This window comes from Simochromis diagramma, unplaced genomic scaffold, assembly GCF_900408965.1.
Source record: "Simochromis diagramma unplaced genomic scaffold, fSimDia1.1 OVJJ01000816.1, whole genome shotgun sequence".
Classification (NCBI taxonomy): domain Eukaryota; kingdom Metazoa; phylum Chordata; class Actinopteri; order Cichliformes; family Cichlidae; genus Simochromis; species Simochromis diagramma.
Genome location: NW_024386908.1, coordinates 19827926 through 19847212, shown reverse-complemented (window position 1 = coordinate 19847212; position 19287 = coordinate 19827926). Strand labels below are relative to the sequence as shown.

Genomic DNA, 19287 nt, shown 5'->3' with positions numbered 1-19287 from the left:
AATAATTATGTAGTAATTACTGTACTTAAATAATATATGTTATGATTAAATAAATAAGTATATATGTATGTTTTACTGAGCCGTCTGAGTGAATAAATAATGATGCACATGAAGCGTGTCGCTCCCAGTGAAGGGATGGAAACTTACTGGGGCTCGAACCTGCTCACTGTACCTCTTTTTATATGTTTTACACAAATAATGGTTTGATATGGAATTAAACCTCATTTGATATTTAACGTTAGTTATTAATTAAATGATTCTGTTTATTCATAATATTTTGGGGGAATATTTGTTAATTTCTCATATTTTATTTGCTTAAAATAGATTACAGGTTGCAGTTTTATGAATTTCTTGTGATGGATATTAGCCTATAAATTAGATTGTTGTAATTTAATAGCATTATAAAAACATACAGTCTGCGTTAAACCTTTTGAATGATAATAAAATATTTTTTCTTTTAATTTCGATGTTGTTGCACTTTCTGACTCTTACCACTAAGAGACGGCAGACTGCAGATTATCACAGTTTCTTCCTGTGTCTCTAACACGGTTCAGTGAAGAATAAATCTTTGTGCTGCTGCTGACAGATTGCGTCTGTGTGAAGCATGAAAAATGCTGAAAATGTGGCATTGTCTCCTTCATCCTCCTTGTCCTCCTCATCTTCCTCGGGATGACCGTTTCAAGCGCAAAGGCGGTTTGAAGGGAAGTTTTGTAACGGGATGAAAATATTAACGGAGGACCACACACACACACACACACACACACACACACACACAGCATGAAGGTTGTTGTTCTTGCAGTGTTGTTTCAGAGTCAGTCTTTTTCACTCAAAGAGGTTTGGTAAAGATTCAAATTCATCTTAATCTGCTGTTTGATTCTGTCTTAAAAAAAAATTCTAAATTTTGTGTTTTCAACATCCTCAACTCTGAATAGACTCCAAAACACCACAAAAAAGTAAATATTTATAAAGACTAAATCATAAAAATGATGCCCTTTCTCTTGTTGGGTTACAGCTGTCACTGCTTGCAGTTTTAGTTTACTGGTCCTCGTGAGCCGATCAGTACTGTACTCCTTTATCACCATCAGCACCATCTTCCTCACCATCACTGTGTCTGTGTGCAGCTGCAAAGAGCAGCGGTGGGCTGACCGTGCACACTACCGTCTTTGTTCTGCAGAAGAAGAAGTAAACACTTTGCCAGCAGACAGAGGGAGAATATAGCCTCATGACAAACACACACACACACTGGATTTGGTTGGTTATGACCTTTGTGGCATTTTGAAAGTATCAAGGATTGTAACATCTAGTCTTTTTACTGAATCAAAAGGCGATGCTGGAGTTTCATGAGTTTGTGTTTGTCATTTAAATTCAGTCTTGCTTAATACACAACATTCAAATTACTGTCACCTTACAGTAATCCTGATACTTGTACTTGATGTGTTGAGTTTAGTTATTTGCACTCACGTTCAAACTACTTCCAGTCTTCTTCTTCTTCTGGCGTTGTTACAGCGGATGATCTGCCTCCATCTCCTCCTATCCCAGCATCCTTCTTCTGCCCGGCAGTTCTATCTTCATCATCCTCCCTCCAGTATGTCTTCCCTCCCTCGTCTGCATATGTGCAAACCATCTCAGGCTCTCTGACTCCGAGCTGTCCCCCTGTCCTCCGCTTGCTTCCAGTGAATATCTGAACATGTTCAGCTTGGCCTCCAAACCAACATCACAGCAGAGGGTTAAGGTTTAATTAATAACTACTAGTTAGCACCTCCACCCTGCCAGCAATCTCTTCTTCTTGTGCACTCTGTTGCTTTGGATGGTGACTTTCATTTCTCTTCTCCGCAGAGCATCCTTCCACTTCTCCAGGTTCTCCTCCACCTGCTCCTTACTCCGGCTGCAGATCAAAGTTTCATCTGCATCTGTATTCTCTATAGATGTTTGCAGATCTCCAGTAAATTGCCCAAATTGCTCAGAAATGTAAATTTTTACAGTTGCAGCATTAACAGACACCCCAGAGTAGCTTTTCGAAAGACAAGTGTAAACAGACTCACACGGCTTACAGTCAAACATTTGAATGTTTGAACTCTGATTTTGATTCACGGTTTTAATAAATATGAGAGAACACAGTGTTTATTTCTGACTGTGGTATTTCAGTTTCTGAGGCTGTTCTCTGTAGATTTGACGGAAACGGGATTTTTGTTAGACTTGTGGTTTCGTTTTTAATAAATCTGGAGAATTGTTTTATTCAGAAGTTTGATGTTCGGTCCTGTGATGAACAAAAGTCCAAACAAAAGACAAAGACGTACAGAGATCTCTCTCTCTCTCTGTGGGTGTCGAGCAGTCGATTGTCTGTTTCCTCCCAGCAGCAGCTGATCTGATCGGAGGCTGTCCGAACTGAGCCGAGCAGAGCCGAGCAAACAGCGACAGGTCGACAGCAGGAACCACGAACATCACTGAGCGAGAAATAGGAGATAATTTCAAGACCGAATTAGTCCGAACACGGCTGAACACTCCGCAGGGATGACGGCTCTAACTAGCTGGGAGCTGTGCGTAAAGTACGCGCTCTTCATCTTCAACTTCGTCTTCTGGGTAAGTTTAAACACGCGGGATGAAATATTTAAAGCTCCAGCCGCCCGTGTTTATTCATTTGCGCACAGAAATGAGTCTTCATCTCTCAAATTTGAGCCTGGAAAGATGAAAATGTATTTTTGTGTGATGTGATTTGTGTTTAACAGAGACGAACCGAGGAGCGTCTTGTTTTGATTTAGCATATGGCATTTTGAACACTAGTGTGTTTTGTTTAAAGTCGTTCCGGTTTGTGTGTGCTCTTTTATATGAAGCTGATAATATTAATTTTGTGTTTGTGTAACTATCCACTAAAACCGCACTTGGCATTTTTCTGTTTTCTTGTTTCTGACATTCTGGGATGCTGTTGCAGCAGCTGTAGACAGCTGACAAATTAAAGGAAAACCCCACGGAAAGCGTCAATAAAGTGCAGAGACATGACAAACCACCGGAATAGCTTCGGTGCTCCTCAGAGTACTAAACAGCCTGCTAGTTGATGGTGTTCATTTCTGGTGACTTTAAAGTTTCGTTGGTTTTGCAGTAGTTCAGAAATCCAGTAGGGGGCGTAGATGAGCCTAACACGTCATTCAAAGACAGAGCGGTTGCCTAATCAGTGCTTTCACCTCCTACTCAGGTGTCCTGTGCAGCGAGGAAGCTTAAGGCAGTCTGAAGGATGGCTCCTTAAAAGTCTGAATGATTTCTCAGGGCAGAGGTCAAAGGGTCGAAGGGCCAGCCTCGGGTCCACACCTCCACCTCAGGAATGTAAAACACTCCTTTACATGTTAAAAGTCCTGATGTACATTTTAAATTCATCCATCAGTTCAAAGAAATAACTTCTTTTTTATTATTAAAATGAAAAAACTCTCACAAATCTTATCGTTTTTTAAAACGTATTTTTACTACCACCTGCTACGCTACAAACTCATATTGAAAATGAAAAAAGAAAAGGTTAAAAATCTGAAATAAATCAACCATCCATCAACCATCTTCTAATCTAGATATCCATCTCAGGGTCTGAAAAGCAGGGTACACCCTGGACTATATGAACTGAGTTAAAGGGAATCAAATGTCTGATTTGTTCCATATGGGACATTAAAGTGGAATATTAAGTGCTTCCTTATTGACTCTGTTAAGCTATTGTTGATAAGCTTCATATCATTCAGCACACAGGACAGATGGGGATTATTTTGAACTGTGAATCATCCAAAGCTCCTCTGATGGAGTCTATGAATAAAAACATGGAGCTGAAAATGAGCAGAACAAATCTTTTTAAGGATTAAATTATTTGTACCAGTTTTTTCACTCATTTATGTCGAACTGCTCACTCACTTTCTCTGATGAATGATCGAGTTCAGTCAAGCCATCAGAGTTTGAGCTCAACAAACAACAGCAGCTTATCACTAAAGACATCCTTAGAGAGAACGAGAGTGACGAACAAAAGAGAGATAACGGAGGCCGGAAACAAAGCCGACGTTGTTGGTTTCACTGGGTCCACTGGGAGCCAATGCAGCGTTGAGTTACTGCAGCAAACAATGAGTCTCCCAAGAGGTGTGAGCATACACCTGTGGAGTTTTTGTTTGTGATTCCTCTGAAACAGCTCGTCTTTTTTTTATCTGTTTTTAAAGCCAAACGCAGGAGTATGGAGGTAAAACTGACAGCATGAGTCCAGCTGTGCAGCACAGAGGTTGAACTGGAAGAGTATCAGTGTTTTTATTATTCAAGTGTTTCCTTTATTGATTTATATAATATAATAAATATATTATCAAGTTAGGTTTGCTGTTAGCCAAATTTTTGTTACTCATGTTGGTTTGCTAGAGATAGCTTTTAATAGCATGAGCCAAATTCTGGGCTAATTCTAACTGAACGCTGAGACAATGTGATTGGTTGCTGCAGCGTCACCAACATTATTGTGAAGATATAGTAGGGTGACCAACTGTCCTCTTTTTTTGCACTCGCTGACTTCTAAAAGCTTATATGACATATTTTTATTTCACCATTCATTAACCGCACAGAGAAGGCAAAGTTTAAATATGTTAACGTTTTCTTTAAGCAAACTGTATTATTAAAGTTCTTTGTGACTGGCGCAAGTGTCCTCTTTTTTGGAAATCAAAATATGGTCGCCCTATGATATAGGGTTAACTTTAATGAGGCTTTGCAGACACTTGATGTTAACTTGGACACCTCGAGTCAAACGGACTTAGAGACCACGTGTCATGAGGGGAAACTGGGTTCCCTGACCAGTGGTTGCTGAGAATGTGATTGTTAAAGCTTCGGTTACACAGACCAGTCAGTGACAACCCTGGCAGCCACCTGTTGCTTGGGAAAATTAAGTATTCCCCAACCTGTTGCCAAAAACCTTGTGGTTGCTTTGGAAGTTTGCATGTAGATTTCCTCTCCAGCTACTCTCTGAGCTGTAGTGAGACAGTGAAAAAAAGATTTCCCTTCAAATTAAAGGTCGTCCCCTTTGTAACACATTGGCTGCAGCGCTCAGACACAGCTTTTACTTTGAAGGCGAATCTTGTCCATTTCCCATTTTCCAACCTTTACTGCTTTAACTGCTTTAGCAGTTTAGAGTATTTGCAGACAAACTGCAGACAACCAAAGAAACCAGAAGGAGGTTTTTGGTGCAGCAGCTTCTTTAGAGCTGATTTCCCTCAGTGAGAGGCAGAAACCTCCAGGAACTACTGCCACATTATTTCCCTAGCAACCGGCGGTTGTATCATGTCCAAATTGGCAGACTGCTCTTGAACAGTATTTGCATGATGTCACCTAAAAAAAGCAGAAATAAACATGTTTACAGCCTCTGTGCTCTCTATGGATGGTTTAAACCTTTCTATGAATTGTACTGTGGGTGAATTTATTCATAATTCATCCCCATGGAAACTGACATTAGTGGTGTGGCCACTTTGATTTAAAGGCTGTTATTGAAGCCACATAAATGAAAGATAATCAAACTTTAAACTGAATCATTTGATATAAATCTTTGTTCTTCACACAGGAAGCAGATTTTCTCTCAGCCTCAAGTCTAGCAGCCAATCAAACTGAGAAACACAGTGTCGATTAACATTTATGAGCCACATGTGAGGTATATGGAGGTTTTTAATTAATGGTGGTCCACAGTGAGTTAGGAGTTGACATCTTGTTTCATAAAGGAAGTGTTAAAGGGGGTAAAACAAGAAGCACTGAGGCACCTTTCCTGAGTATTTAGAAAAGTCAAGAGGTGTTAAATGCCTTCACCTGTGTTAGACAAACTGGGTTATGCAGCACACATCCAATCCCCCTCTAGCTCCTCCCTCAGCCAGGTGAGTGCTCAGCAGGGTGTGGCTCACAACAAAAGCTGCCTCTCTCTGTCACCTCTCTTCGTTCTCCTTCTCCTCCTCACTGTGTGACACTCAGGACGCTTTTTCTTCCATTTTTCTGCGTAAGAAGATATAAACAGATCCGAGCACCATGAAGGGACAACAGTGCATCAAGTACCTGGTGTTTATCTTCAACTTTCTCTTCTGGGTACGTAGCCTGGTTTAGTGAGTGGACTGAAGTGGTTTGGTTGCTTTGGATTATGCTGCTTTGTTTGATTGTTTGATGGTTTCTGTGACTGGATCAGATTTCAGGAAAGACTCACAATCTAAAACACAGGCAGAGTTTATGTTTGCCTGGAGCCACAAAATCTTTAATAATTTGACTATTTTTGATGTTTTGGGAGCTTCAAACCTCTAAAACCATCATTAAATTCGTGCTTTTGTCATCGAGGCTCTTTGAAAGAATCAAAGTGGCCTCATGCAAACCCACATAACACTTCCTTCTGGGGAGTTTCAGCTCACAAATCGTTGCTTTTAATTCGCTTCTAGTCTTTATTTTATGTTCCACACTAATCTCTGTAAATGCTGCAGTTTGTTGCTTCTGCAAACTAAATCATCAGTGCTGTGACAGTTTATCAACCTTGCAGTCCATCACAAGACTGTCGAGAAGTTCTGGTGCCTTTGATACGGTCACAATCTCGTTCACCTCTGATGCAAAAGGATTTGACTTCAGGAGTATTTTGAGTACTTGGTCTGTGGCAACCACAGCCATTAAAAGCATTAAAATATGTGAAATCATCACGTCATACTGAAGGATGGGGGGGGGGGGGGGCTTGTGAATTGTGGTCAGACGGATGGATGAGTGATGGATGACTCACTGTTGCAGGAGTTTAAGGAATTTTCTAGATGGAATTTCCTAAAATGTTCCCCTTTATGGTCAGGTAGATGGTCAGGTGGAACTGACATGGAATGACACAGCACATCTGAGTTTTGACATATTTGCTAAAACTGATTCAAAAGTTAATGCAGTTTAAGGCGAAGGAACGAAGATGGGCAGGAGACCGAAGAATGTCATTTCCTTGACTGCAGACAGATGGACATGCTTGGAAAACGCACAGAGTGACTCAAAATGAAAGAGCAAGATAAACGAGTGGCTAATTTGCTCAAGAACTGCAGTGACTGTAGGGCAGCATGAAATTACAGCCTGACTTGGTGGTTTGGTGCAGTGCATGCAGCATGCAGGACAGAACAAAGAGAACTGGCCGGGTAGCTTTGAGCCACTTTTATGTTAAGGTGACGTCACACTCACACACATACAGGTGAGAGAGTGAATGATCCCCAAGCCTCCTGATTCATCTCCAGGATGAGGGATTTTACAGAAATTACAGAATCAAGTCTAAAAATCACAGATTTTAAACAGACTGTGAATAAATGGCATTAAATCTGCAAAGAAACTGCTTGCAAAGAAACAGTTCTCAAACTGTGGGTTGTGGACCACGAGGGGGGAAATATACAGGGACGGTAACAGAAGCTTCAACCACTACAGTTCAACTGGAATGCTTTTTAAATGGTTTTGATAAATGCAAATAAAAACAGGTTAGACATGAGGTAAAACCCGAGGCGTAGGTCTGACCTACTAAGTCTAAACGGTGTGTATATTATTAAGAAAAGAAATGATTTGCATATGACTCAGGTGTGCTGAAGCTGCACTGCTAGGATGTCAGGTCATTATTTTACAATGTGCACCTGTCAGAAATTTATGCCAGCACTGATGAGAGGACTGGAGTGAGTGATAAACTTCCAGGGGACTGGAAAATGTGTTGCTGTGTCTCTGCAGTGCGTCACCTCCGGCTGTTAAATGGTCTTTTGTCCTGTAGGACTCAATCTCATTGGTGGACCACCCTGCCCTCTAATTTAAGTTCGTCTATTGCCCCATAAAGGATGCTACTGTGATATGTGGAAGGTTTTTATCTGCGAGTGTTTGAGTCCTCTGCATCCACGCTGCCTGCTGTCGTTGCTCTTGTTACCTCACAGTACAGAGCACAAACAGCTGCTCTGAGCCTAATCGCTGTTTTGACGGTATGTGTCCATGGCTTTAGTGTGTAATGACACCAAAATCAGCTCTGACTCGACAAATGAGGCGACAGCGTGATCTGAGGCACGGCCCCCTCCTCCAAACACAAACGTGAGATTAGACTGATTTTACTTTGAGTCGGCCTCGAGTGTTTCTGATTATTAACCTGAAGAAGTTTCCCACAGTGTGAAGAGCTGTAGGTTCAACAGCACCACTAATTTTTATCACACCTGGAATCAGTATTGCTTCACCTGTCCTCACAAGCAGTTACACTTCACCAGACTCCATTCACAAAAACTGCAGTTTTATTTTCCAAAACATGGGAGAAATTCTACTTTTGATTCGCTGTTAGGTGGCACCAGCCTGTGCATCGCCAGAACTCCCAAACACTAACCTCGTCATGGTTATTGTTGTTTCTGCATGGCTAATAGTGCTGCAGAGCAGCTCTGTGGTTAATGAGAGCCAACATGAACCTCAGGGGAAAATGCTGTTTTCATCTCCTCCACACACAACACTCGAGTCCCTAGAGTGTTTGTGGTTCACTAATACCAACATCCCCAGCATTCAGGATGCCAGACGTCCTTTCTTTTCTTTTTTCTATATCTTTTTAATTTAAGTGTTTTTTATTTTTATTTTTTAATTGTTACAAATTAATGACAAAATGTTTATTTGGGTTAATTCATGTTAAATATTCTGCAAATGTTGGTAATGGTGCACTAGACAAGCGTGAGAGTGATGCGAGGCTTCTCACATGAACTCTGCCATTGTTCATAACCAGCGATTTTCACTTTACTTTAATTTACTGAAACTGAAGTGGACTGTGTGTGCCCGACATGAAGCCGTATGATTTGTAAGATCATTCTTCTAAACTGGGCTGAAAATCGAGTTTACTCCCTCAGATTTGTGTCTAGGAGGCTCATGGTTCGTGATAAAGTTACCACCTGCAGTTATGAAAGCTGAAACTACCCACTGAGACTAAAATAGTTTTCATAGCTGCCTGTGAACATGATTTTTTTTTTTTTTTTTTTTTTTTTTTTTGTTTGTTTGTGTTTTTTCTTTTTTTTTTTTTTAAAAAAGTAAAGTGGGATGTTTTAACCTGAGTGTAGACAGGGATCGACTCAAGTGGACAAGAGGAACTGCAGTTAATGGTAGCGCATTGATAATGTCTCAATATTCATATACAGATACTGGAATTTAAATCTATTGATCTGTGAAGAGATTCATTTGAATATCTGCTGACTAGTCTGGACAATATACTATATATAATTAGATAGGGATGATTAAATGAAGAATGAGTGGAAAGTTATCCATCATACATTAACTAATACTTGCATTCAAACAGTAGCAGGTAAGATGTGGTACTTTACTTTCACAACATGATGGGGTCATTTCTGACTTCTGCTGTCTATGACAGATATTTTAAAATGCTCTATTTTCATGTTAACATGGACTCCTGCTATTCTAGCCCTGTTTATTGCAACACAGTGTAGAGATGAGAAGTGGAAAGTTGCATTGAGATGGAGTGACACTAGTGAAAGGTGCAGAGGCTTAAACCTCACTTCATTCTTTACAGAGCGAGTGGTTGGATCAAACAACGACTGCAAGGCAAATAAAGCAAACTGATCCTGCATTCTTTAAGCTCGAGGCTACGTTTGGAAAGATTTACTGATGATGATCATAAGGTGTGCCTGGCTGACTTAATGCTGACAAACCAGCGATGGGATGATGTCACATGCTGACAGTTACAGGTGTGGCTCTGATTGCTGGAAGATTTCTACTTTCAGTTTACTCACATTGAGGTCACACACAGAGGCAAAGTTGAGCAGCCCAAGGCGTTATATTTGTCGTGTTGATAGAAAATGACCCTCCTTATGATGTTTCAGGCAAGTCTGTGCATCCCAGTTTGGATGACTGACTTACAGGTTAATCTGACATGGAGCCAGAAACCCTGCTGAAACACACAGTTGTGTGATAAAAGTGAATGAAAGCAATGGTGTTTGCTTTTAGAGGTGTATGAATTATGCAGCTGATGCCTCTAATTCTCCTACATGTTTACAGCCTGATGCTGTTTTAGTCTCTGTAGGGAGATTAAACTTTTCTGTAAAGGCTTAAACTGTGTTCATGTCTGCTCTAGCTTGCAATTGACTACAGGCCTCGCCTACGAGTATTCATCTTCATGTTTTATCTGTTGGAGCATTTATTTGATAACCTGGCACTACAGTGTTCACAGTACAGTACAGCCAGTCAACTTGTGCTGTGGGTTTAATGAAAGTCTAGTATTGTACAGAAAACAATGGTGTGATGATCCTCAAACTCAGTTGGGTATTTACAGCTGTGCTTCAGCATGTTAGCTAATACTTTTTAATGAATTAAATATTTGCTACTTGAAACATTTTAACAGATTGTTATTTAACTCTAACCCTCTGTTGCCTCTAACGCCCATATTAAGGTGTTTCTTTGTTAAGGATTCTGGTTAACAGCAATAAAAGGATGATACACTAGCTAATGCTAGCATACAAAACTAACAATGAAAGGGAATTTTCCCCAATGACATTAGAAAACAAGGTAAGCTACTAGCTGCTACGCTCGTTGTGATATTATTTGTATGCCTTGGTGAGCTAATGCTGGCTAGAAAAATAAAGCTGTCCAACAGGGTAGAATTGTCAGACAGAAGTAATTTAAAATTTTGAGTTGATATCTCAAAATTTTAATTTGCCAAATATTTTTGGAATTGTATTTGGAGTTATATTTGAGTTAGTCAAACTTTCAAGAGAGAATTCAAGACCTTGATTTACAGACAGCACCCCCACCCCAAAAAACCAAAAACCTGAATCATGGTCAGCAGACCGTAGGAGGAACCAGACGGAGGACATGTTGGGGCAAAGTGTTGCCATTCGGCCTGAATGCTTCATGCTGTGTGCTTCATATACTCCCTGTTGCACAACAACAGACGTCAGCGTCATGCTGCAGGATATTATGGGAGTTATTTGGGTGGCAACAAAGAGTTGATGTAAACTGTTTTGTGGTTGCTGAGGTGATTCTGAGTCATGGTAGTGGGTAATTACTGTTTGAGACAAAGTATGGCTGTCATTTATTTATCTGTGGATGCCTTCATATCTAAGTCTCCGTTGTGCAGAGGCTCCACATGTACTGAAGTCATGTTTCCTGGATGGCTCCTCTGTGATTGGGTTGGTCTGGATTCAGGAGAATAAGCCGGGCAGCAAGTCGAACTTCATTGCTCAAACGTTAGCCTCATGTTCACCTTCAATGAAAGGAATTCTTATTCATCCACACTAACATACTTTGATTTGAATATGAAACCATTGCATTCCATACTAGCTGCACATAGTTTTGCAACAGTGAAGCATCACATCATCATACCTTACAAAAGCCAGTTGTTCTTTCATTTTGCTCTGAGCAGCTGTTTTCTAACACCTGTCTAAACGACTGTGATGGGTCCATAAGTTCAGTGATGAGTTCATGGTCTCAGTAGTTTTCTGTGTTTTTTAACACAACATCAGTTGTAAATCACTGCAAAGCAGGATTAATCTGGTTATTGTCTAAGGTAGGATGCTTTATACTCGATCAGCTGCCACTGTGTGGGTGTCCACCTCTTCATGTGTCTGCATGCTGTTTAACCCCCAATCTCTAAATAACGTTCACATCAAACACTCTCCTTGTTTGAGCATGTCTCAGATTATCGTGCTGTTATAGTCTGTTTCTTATGAGTTAACTCAGATGTTTAGGATAAAGTTGCCTCTGATGTAATGTACACTGCAGCATCTTTTCCTTTTGTTCTTTTGTTGTGTGCTTTATTTTTTATTTTTTCTACGGTCATCGTTCGAGTATACAGTGTGAGGACAGTGGAGTGCTGTGAGGCAGGTCCAGGTGAGCCTTGTGGTTTCAGTCAGGTGATACTTCTCAAATCCAGCCTCATTCGGGCTTTTCACTTCTTCTCTCTGTATCTAACCGGTAATTGCTAACCGGTGTTGCCTGTGTCTTAGACCCCGGAATTATCGACCCGCGCCTACAGCTGTTGTTGGATTTGATGAAAGTGTCTGTTAATGCGACAGACTTGAGCTGTATGTGCCTTCATTATTTTAAGAGTGGATAATAACTCAATAATTTGAAAAAGTGCTCCGGTGGTGCTGGTTCTGTTAACTTGCCTTGTTGTGAGCACAGTGTTCTTCCAAACATCAGGAACAAGGTCACACGTGCTGCAATGCCTGCTTTAGAAGCATTTCTGCAGGTTCAGACCACAGACATGGACATAGCTTCTGCTTGTATGAAAAATGAAGTCTGCGTCAAACTGCCTTTACAGGTGCATTGGGGTTTTTTATGCCCACCAGGGGGCGACCCTTGCGGTTGGATAGAAGTGTAGAGGCTCAGTTTCTCTCTGACTTCAGTCCTTTTCTTGGCTCAGTTGCTAGTTCTGTATCTTTTTGCTTAAACCACAGAGAAACTCATGTTATCTGTAAATATCTGTAAATGAGGACAAATGTGCAAAATGACACTAGTATTTGAATATAGTCTCACGGAGAGAACATTAAACCTCCTTCAGAGTCAGTAAACATGTTTTTCGTCTTGCAGCTGGCAGGAACCGGCGTGCTCGCTGTGGGACTCTGGCTGCGTTTTGACTCCAGGACGGCAGGACTGTTCGAAGGGGAGGAGTCGCCCTCTGTCTTCTTTACGGGTAAGGCCTCTGCTGGTTAAACCCTGGATGCAAAACACTTACATGGAAACAAAAGACCATGAAGGAGAATAACCTTGAGGATGGCAAGAACCCTTTATAGAGCAGAGGTGAAGCATCTTAATCGCAGCAGCTTCACTTTTACATTTTTGGATATCTCACAACCATAAACCACAAAATAACAAAAAGAACATACAAAGATTCAAAGTGCACAGAAAGACGGGGAAATGATCAGCTCCTACTCCACTATCATGGTCTTTGAACCTGCCATGGAGTGATGGTGGTGGTGGGTGTTGTTGTAATTAAAGCTGACGTGTCTGTAGTGTAGCTTTGACGCACATTACGAGTCTGTTCGTTTTATCATGCTGTCCTATCAATGTGAAGTCTCACACTGCTCATTTCACTCAAACCAGCAAAAACCGTGCCGAATAATCTGCAGCTGAAAATAGTCCCCAGTAACCACTTCGTCCTGTTTATTAACAACCACAGCGTTGTTTCTAGAATGAAATCTTTATATTTGTGGAGGAAGTCATAATTTCTAATTAAATGCACTACAGCTGCATTTAGCTCTGTGGGGCTCTGGACGTGGATATAACCTGACCTCAGAGAGGCGGGGCACTCGGAGGGCAGCTGAGGCCAAAGTTGGTCCACAGCGAGGCGGCTCGTCCAACCCGGCAGATCCCTCCACACATAGCGCTCATTCTTCCCGGCGCACAGGGACTCCTTTGTTCTCAGACTTCTGTATTCCCGGAGGAACTGTCCCACCCTCCCGTCTTTGTGCATTGCATCCATCAAACTGATAAGAGAAGTGGGCAGAGAGTAGACGGAGGACGGGCCTGACATGACAAACATCTTAATAACGGCTTTGGAGGAGTATTTGTGTGTGTGGCTCATGCGCTCACTGTTGTTGTTATCCGACAGCCTGTTTATGATTCATCCTCATGAAGTCACCGTTGAAGTGTCGAATCATCGCTCTAAATCACCCTGCAGCTGATTCCCACTCACCAGATCGTGACTGAAGGTGTTTTTGATAAATAACTCCTCATTAAAAACAGCTTCTGGTACGTCTCAGGCCTTCGTGTCTGTTCGAATCAGAGCGGCAGCAGCTCTATGAGCCAGAATGCAAATCACTGATGTACATTTACATTTTTAAAAGGCTTGAGCAGGTAAATCAGGGCTGATTTCCAATCAGCCTTCCACATGCACCTGTACACTCACTGACATTTTATTAGAAACAAAGCATGGGTTCTGTTAGAGTTGATGCTTTTGAGATTGTCATTTGTGCTAAGATATACAGACGTGGACAAAGTTGTTGGTACCCTTCGGTCAATGAAAGAAAAACTCACAATGGTCACAGAAATAACTTTAATCTGATAGAAGTAATAATAAATTAAAACCAATGAAAGTCAGACATTGCTTTTCAACCATGCTTCAATTGAATTATTAAAAAAATAAATGCATGAAACAGGTCTGGAAAAAATTATGGTACCCCTAGAGTACAAGCATGTTAAAGGTAAAGGCTATAAGACCATCTCAAAGCAGCTAGATGTTCCTGTGACTACAGTTTAGGGCTGGGTATCGTCACTAATTTCTAGAATTGATTCGATTTGCCTCAGTCAGAAATATTAAAATTCTGATCACGTATCAGTACATTTCCATATTTTTATATCTATAAAAAGAAAGCTGACACTTGAGACTTTATCAAAGGTGTAAGCATCACAGCAGATGCCTTTGTGTCAAAGTAACTGAGGATAAAACACAGAAAAACATGAAGGTGATTTTCCTGGCCTGGGATTTTTATAGCAGATAACCTTAAAAATATTCTGCAGTAGATCAAAAACAAAAGAAAGTAATTAGTCAACATATGAACATTACCTGATGCTGCTGAAGTGAAGCAAAGTTACAGAGGTTTTATTAGAGACACAGCTAAGCACTTTGCAATTTTGCATAATTTTAAAAAGTTTAAATTATCGTTATCCAAGCTAGAATTGATTTTAATTGATAAATCAATAATCAAAACCCAACCCTACTACAGTTGCACATGTTATTCAGAATTTAAGATCCATGGGACTGTAGCCAACCTCCCTGGACGTGGCCGCAGGAGGAAAATTGATGACAGATCAAAGAGACGGATAATCCGAAAGGTAACAAAAGAGCCCAGAAAGACTTTTAAAGAGATCCAAGCTGAACTTCATGCTCAAGGAAAATCAGTGTCAGATCGCACCATGCATCGTTGTTTGAGCCAACGTGGACTCCATGGGAGACAACCAAGGAAGACCCCATTGTTGAAAACGAATCATAAAAAAAAGCCAGACTGGAATAAGCCAAACTACATGTTGACAAGCCACAAAGCTTCTGGGAGAATGTCCTGTGGACAGATAAGACAAAATTTGAACTTTTTGCCAAGGCACATCAGCTCTATGTTCACAGACAGAAAAATGAAGCATATCTAGAAAAGAACACTGTCCCTACTGTGAAACATGGAGGAGGCTTTATGTTCTGGCACTGCTTTGCTGCATCTGGTACAGGGTGTCTTGAATCTGTGCAGGGTACAAGGAAATCTCAAGACTATCAAGGATTATAGAGAGAAATGTGCTGGCCAGTGTCAGAAAGCTTGATCTCAGTCACAGTCATGGGTCTTGCAACAGGACAATGACCCAAAACACACAGCTAAAAACACCCAAGAATGGCTAAGAGGAAAACATTGGACTATTTTAAAGTGGCCTTCTATGAGCTCTGACCTCAATCCTATTGAGCATCTTTGGAAGGAGCTGAAACATGCTGTCTAGAAAAGGCGCCCTTCAAACCGGAAACAACTGGAGCAGTTTGCTCATGAGGAGTGGACCATAATACCTCCTGAGTGGTGCAGAAGTCTCATTGACAGTTACAGGAAAAGTAACGAAAGGTTGTGCAACAAAATATTATTTTGTGGGTACCATCATTTTTGTCCAGGCCTGTTCCATGCATTTTTTTTTTTTTTTTTTAAATAATTCTTTTGAAGCATGGTTGAAAAGCAATGTCTGACTTTCATTGGTTAACATTTATAGAATTTTTATTTATTATTACTTTTGTCTGTGACCATTGTCAGTTTTTCTTTCATTGACCGAAGGGTACCAACTATTTTTCGTGTGTGTGTGTGTGTGTGCGTGCTGATAAAATGTTTCTCATTATTAGGTTTCATGCTTCTACGATTGAGTGAGCAGCCTCGTCGCTTCTGCTTTTTACACTTTAGTCCGTTGAAAGGTCGCAACCTGTACGGGGTGCGACTGGTTGATAAGAAGTCATGCCTTGTATGGTATGGCGAGGGGCCACACACACGCACAGACAGACACACTCGCTCAGATACGCTTGCATTACATTGTCACGTGGATAACTGAACCTGTTCTTAATCCTTTAATTTTTTTTTTTTTTTTTAAATCTGTGTCAACAACAAACCTAAGAATGGAGCATCAAGTTCTAATGCTAAACTGTTGAATTGAACATCAAAGAGTGAATCACATCCCATTTAACAAAACAAAAAAATGAAATGACTAACAGTAACTTTGAACCGTGTGGTGCTGATATCACTGAGGTTGAGATTATGTGCATAAGTTTTAATTTAATCGTGTCTCCTTTGTAACTGGCCTTGGGAACTTAAAGGCACAGGTGACCCCAGAATGCTTGTTTCCTCTGGCCCATCTGAATGTTTTGTTGCAGGCGTGTACATCCTGATCGCAGCAGGGGCTCTGATGATGGTGGTGGGTTTCCTGGGATGCTGCGGAGCCATCAAAGAGTCGCCTTGCATGTTGGGACTGGTGAGTGATTTCTTTTGTGTTTTACTTCTCCACATTACATTAAAGACTGGTGACTTTGTTGTGAATCATGAATTCATGCTCAGATTTTTCAGTTGGCACATTTCAGAGATGTTTGGGCTGTAATCACACCGATCACCAGGAAAGACTCCTCAATTTCACCACAAGCGTGTTGGCTGCTGCAGCTCCATCGGTGTGATGTGACTGTTGGTGGCGATTCGCTGTTATGTTTTTACAAAATGTTTTTGTCCTGCGATTGAAATGGTCATATGAAATTGGTGGATGTGATCACATCTACTCTGAGCCGTCATTTTAAATATTAAATGGCTTTAGTTTCAACTTACATTTCAGGTCATCTCTTCCTTAGTCATCTGTTATTTGAGCTCAGGTGCACAGAAAAGGTGAACAGCAGAGCTGGTGCACAACAACTTAAAAGTGTTGATGTTATGTTCACCACACATAAATCTATGGTTTTTACCACTGGTTGAGGAAACTTTGGACAAAAGTGACAGATAAAAGTAAAAACCCACTCAGTTTCCTTTCAGGACTGATAACCAAATAAAATCATGTCTACACTCCAAATCTTCTTGTTTTCCGGTTTAGTTCTTCTTCTTCCTGCTTCTCATCTTCGCTGCAGAAGTGGCTGCCGGGATCTGGGGTCTTTCCAACAGCGACCGGGTAACTAACTCTCCCCTTCTGTCTCTCGCACGCATGCATGCACACATTCTTTGTTGATTGACAGGAGTGTTAACTTTGTCCGTGTGTCTTCAGGTGGTGGAGGACATCACAGAGTTTTATAAACAGACTTACGCCAACTACAAGGACACCAAACAACCAGCGCTGAAGGAGACCCTCCGCCTCATCCACTTTGGAGTGAGAACACACACCTGGACACCTTTTATGCAACTTGTTTCCTTATTTTGAAACAGAACACATGGCTCTCTTAGATGACTGCCTAACCTGTGTGGGCTATCTCCCCCCCCCTTGCAGCTCGACTGCTGCGGTCCAACAGGAACAGTGATCGATGCTGCCAGAGATATCTGCCCCAAGCAGGAGGGGCTGGAGGTCCTCGTCACCAAGGTAAGGCAGACTGCAACAAAAGGGAGATGACCTCTCATGTCACATCATGTAAATTTTTACTTAAACATTTTAAGATCTAAGAGATTTGTACTAAAAAGTGCTAGAGCTAACATTTTTCTCTAGGGTATTCTGGCTTTGTAGAAATCAAGCTCACATTTGCATCAGACATTTGGTTTAAAATAAGATGTGGAGCTCACACCTGTTTTTGCTTCACGGTCCTGCTTCCCTCCTCAGAGCTGTCCCGCTGCTATTGACGAGGTGTTTAACAACAAGCTGCACATCATTGGTGGAGTTGGCATCGGCATTGGAGTCATTATGGTGAGTCTGCCACTAATGCACATGTACTGAAACCTTAAGTAAAGCTATCATATGGTTGTTAAACTGGCACAAAGCCTAGAATGTGTCAGGACAGCTGGTTTAGAAAAAGCCAAGTGTCTCATTGTTCTAGTAGTGGGTCTGGCTCGTGATTTATTTATTAAAAACAAAGCCAATTCACAAATGTTGTAAACCTGGCCCCAGTAGGGGCGACATCTGTGGTTGCAAAGACACTTTCATATGTGTAGAAATCTATGAAAAACGACATTACTACTTACTTCATATATGACATCAAACACTTTACTGGTGAGTTTATGGCTCAGTCATGAGTACAGAATGCTAAATATGAAGTCTGATGATGACTAGCTATGATTTTTATTGGCTAGCTACCAAACTGTGTGGTAGTTTCACACTAACTAGACATTCTACTTGGTTTGGCCCCTGAAATTTGACTGGCCTGCCCTGATGCCACCAAAAAATCAATCCCCAAGGACTATTTTCTTTCATAGAAGAACAAGAAAAATATTAAATATTTACATTCAAGAAGGTGGAATTGGATAGATAGAGATAGATATTTTTATTCATTCATTCATTCAGGGTTGGTCCATTTTTATCATAGAAAATATTTAAAATGAACTTATCAAGATTGTGAAATTTTAAATAATCAAAATACACAATTATGGAAACTTTGACACTTTTGTAAACAGTGTGGTTTATTTCTTAATGCCACATTCCTGTGTCCTGTGACTCTCTGCAGATCTTCGGGATGATCTTCAGCATGATGCTCTGCTGTGCCATTAAAAGGTCTAGGGACTATGTGTAAAAACACATTAAACGCCGTCCACCTTTAACTCTGCTGCTGCTTCAAATCATTTAAGAAAGAATAACAACATTTGTCCCTCCGTGTGCTGCTTGGGTCCGTACAGGATGGCTTCGTCGACCTGTGAGAGTATGGCTCCTTTTCAATGACGCCTCTTTAATTCCTCCACTCTGTAGGGGTCTGCAGCGAGTTATTTATACCCAAAGTAACCTGATAAGTGATAACTGATACAATCTTTTAAATCAAAAACCTACTTTTCATAATAGGACAGGTTTGAGCATATGCAGGTGAAAGGAGACTTTTGCAACTCTGCTGCCCCCTGGTGGACGCCCCATTTTCTTTAAATCCTTTCTTTTTAAGTTATGTTTACAAAATCTGCTAAACGTTTGAGCTAACAGGGTTTTTGCAGCTAAATGAATGTTAATGACCCATGTTTTGTTTTAGAGCTGCGTGTTAAAAGCTTTGATTATTTTTTTATTTTATAAGTTTTATGCAAATGATTTAATGATTGCAGTTCATGTCTTTAAGATGTCAAATAAATGAACTAAAACAAAGATTTGTCTTAAATGGAGTGCTTGCTTTGAGTGCTAAAGGGGTACAATACAGTCAAATGTACAAATGTTAGGAAAACATTTAATGCAATTTTAACATACTCTAAAAAA

At 40.7% G+C, this 19287-nt stretch overlaps 1 protein-coding gene across 2 annotated transcripts; it reads left to right on the top strand.

The window, feature by feature from the left end:
- The first annotated feature begins 2352 nt into the window (after positions 1-2352).
- Positions 2353-19181, top strand: LOC120736029 (CD9 antigen-like). 2 transcript variants are annotated; one of them, XM_040035960.1, is made up of 8 exons: positions 2353-2580; positions 12520-12622; positions 16316-16413; positions 17014-17088; positions 17182-17283; positions 17401-17490; positions 17725-17808; positions 18563-19181. In XM_040035960.1, exons 1-8 carry the CDS (start codon positions 2512-2514, stop codon positions 18626-18628), a joined length of 687 nt encoding a protein of 228 aa, XP_039891894.1. In that variant the 5' UTR covers positions 2353-2511; the 3' UTR covers positions 18629-19181. The 2 variants fall into 2 exon arrangements, with proteins under 2 accessions (XP_039891894.1, XP_039891895.1); XM_040035961.1 differs by lacking the exon at positions 2353-2580 and adding an exon at positions 5806-6063.
- The last annotated feature ends 106 nt before the right edge of the window (positions 19182-19287 follow it).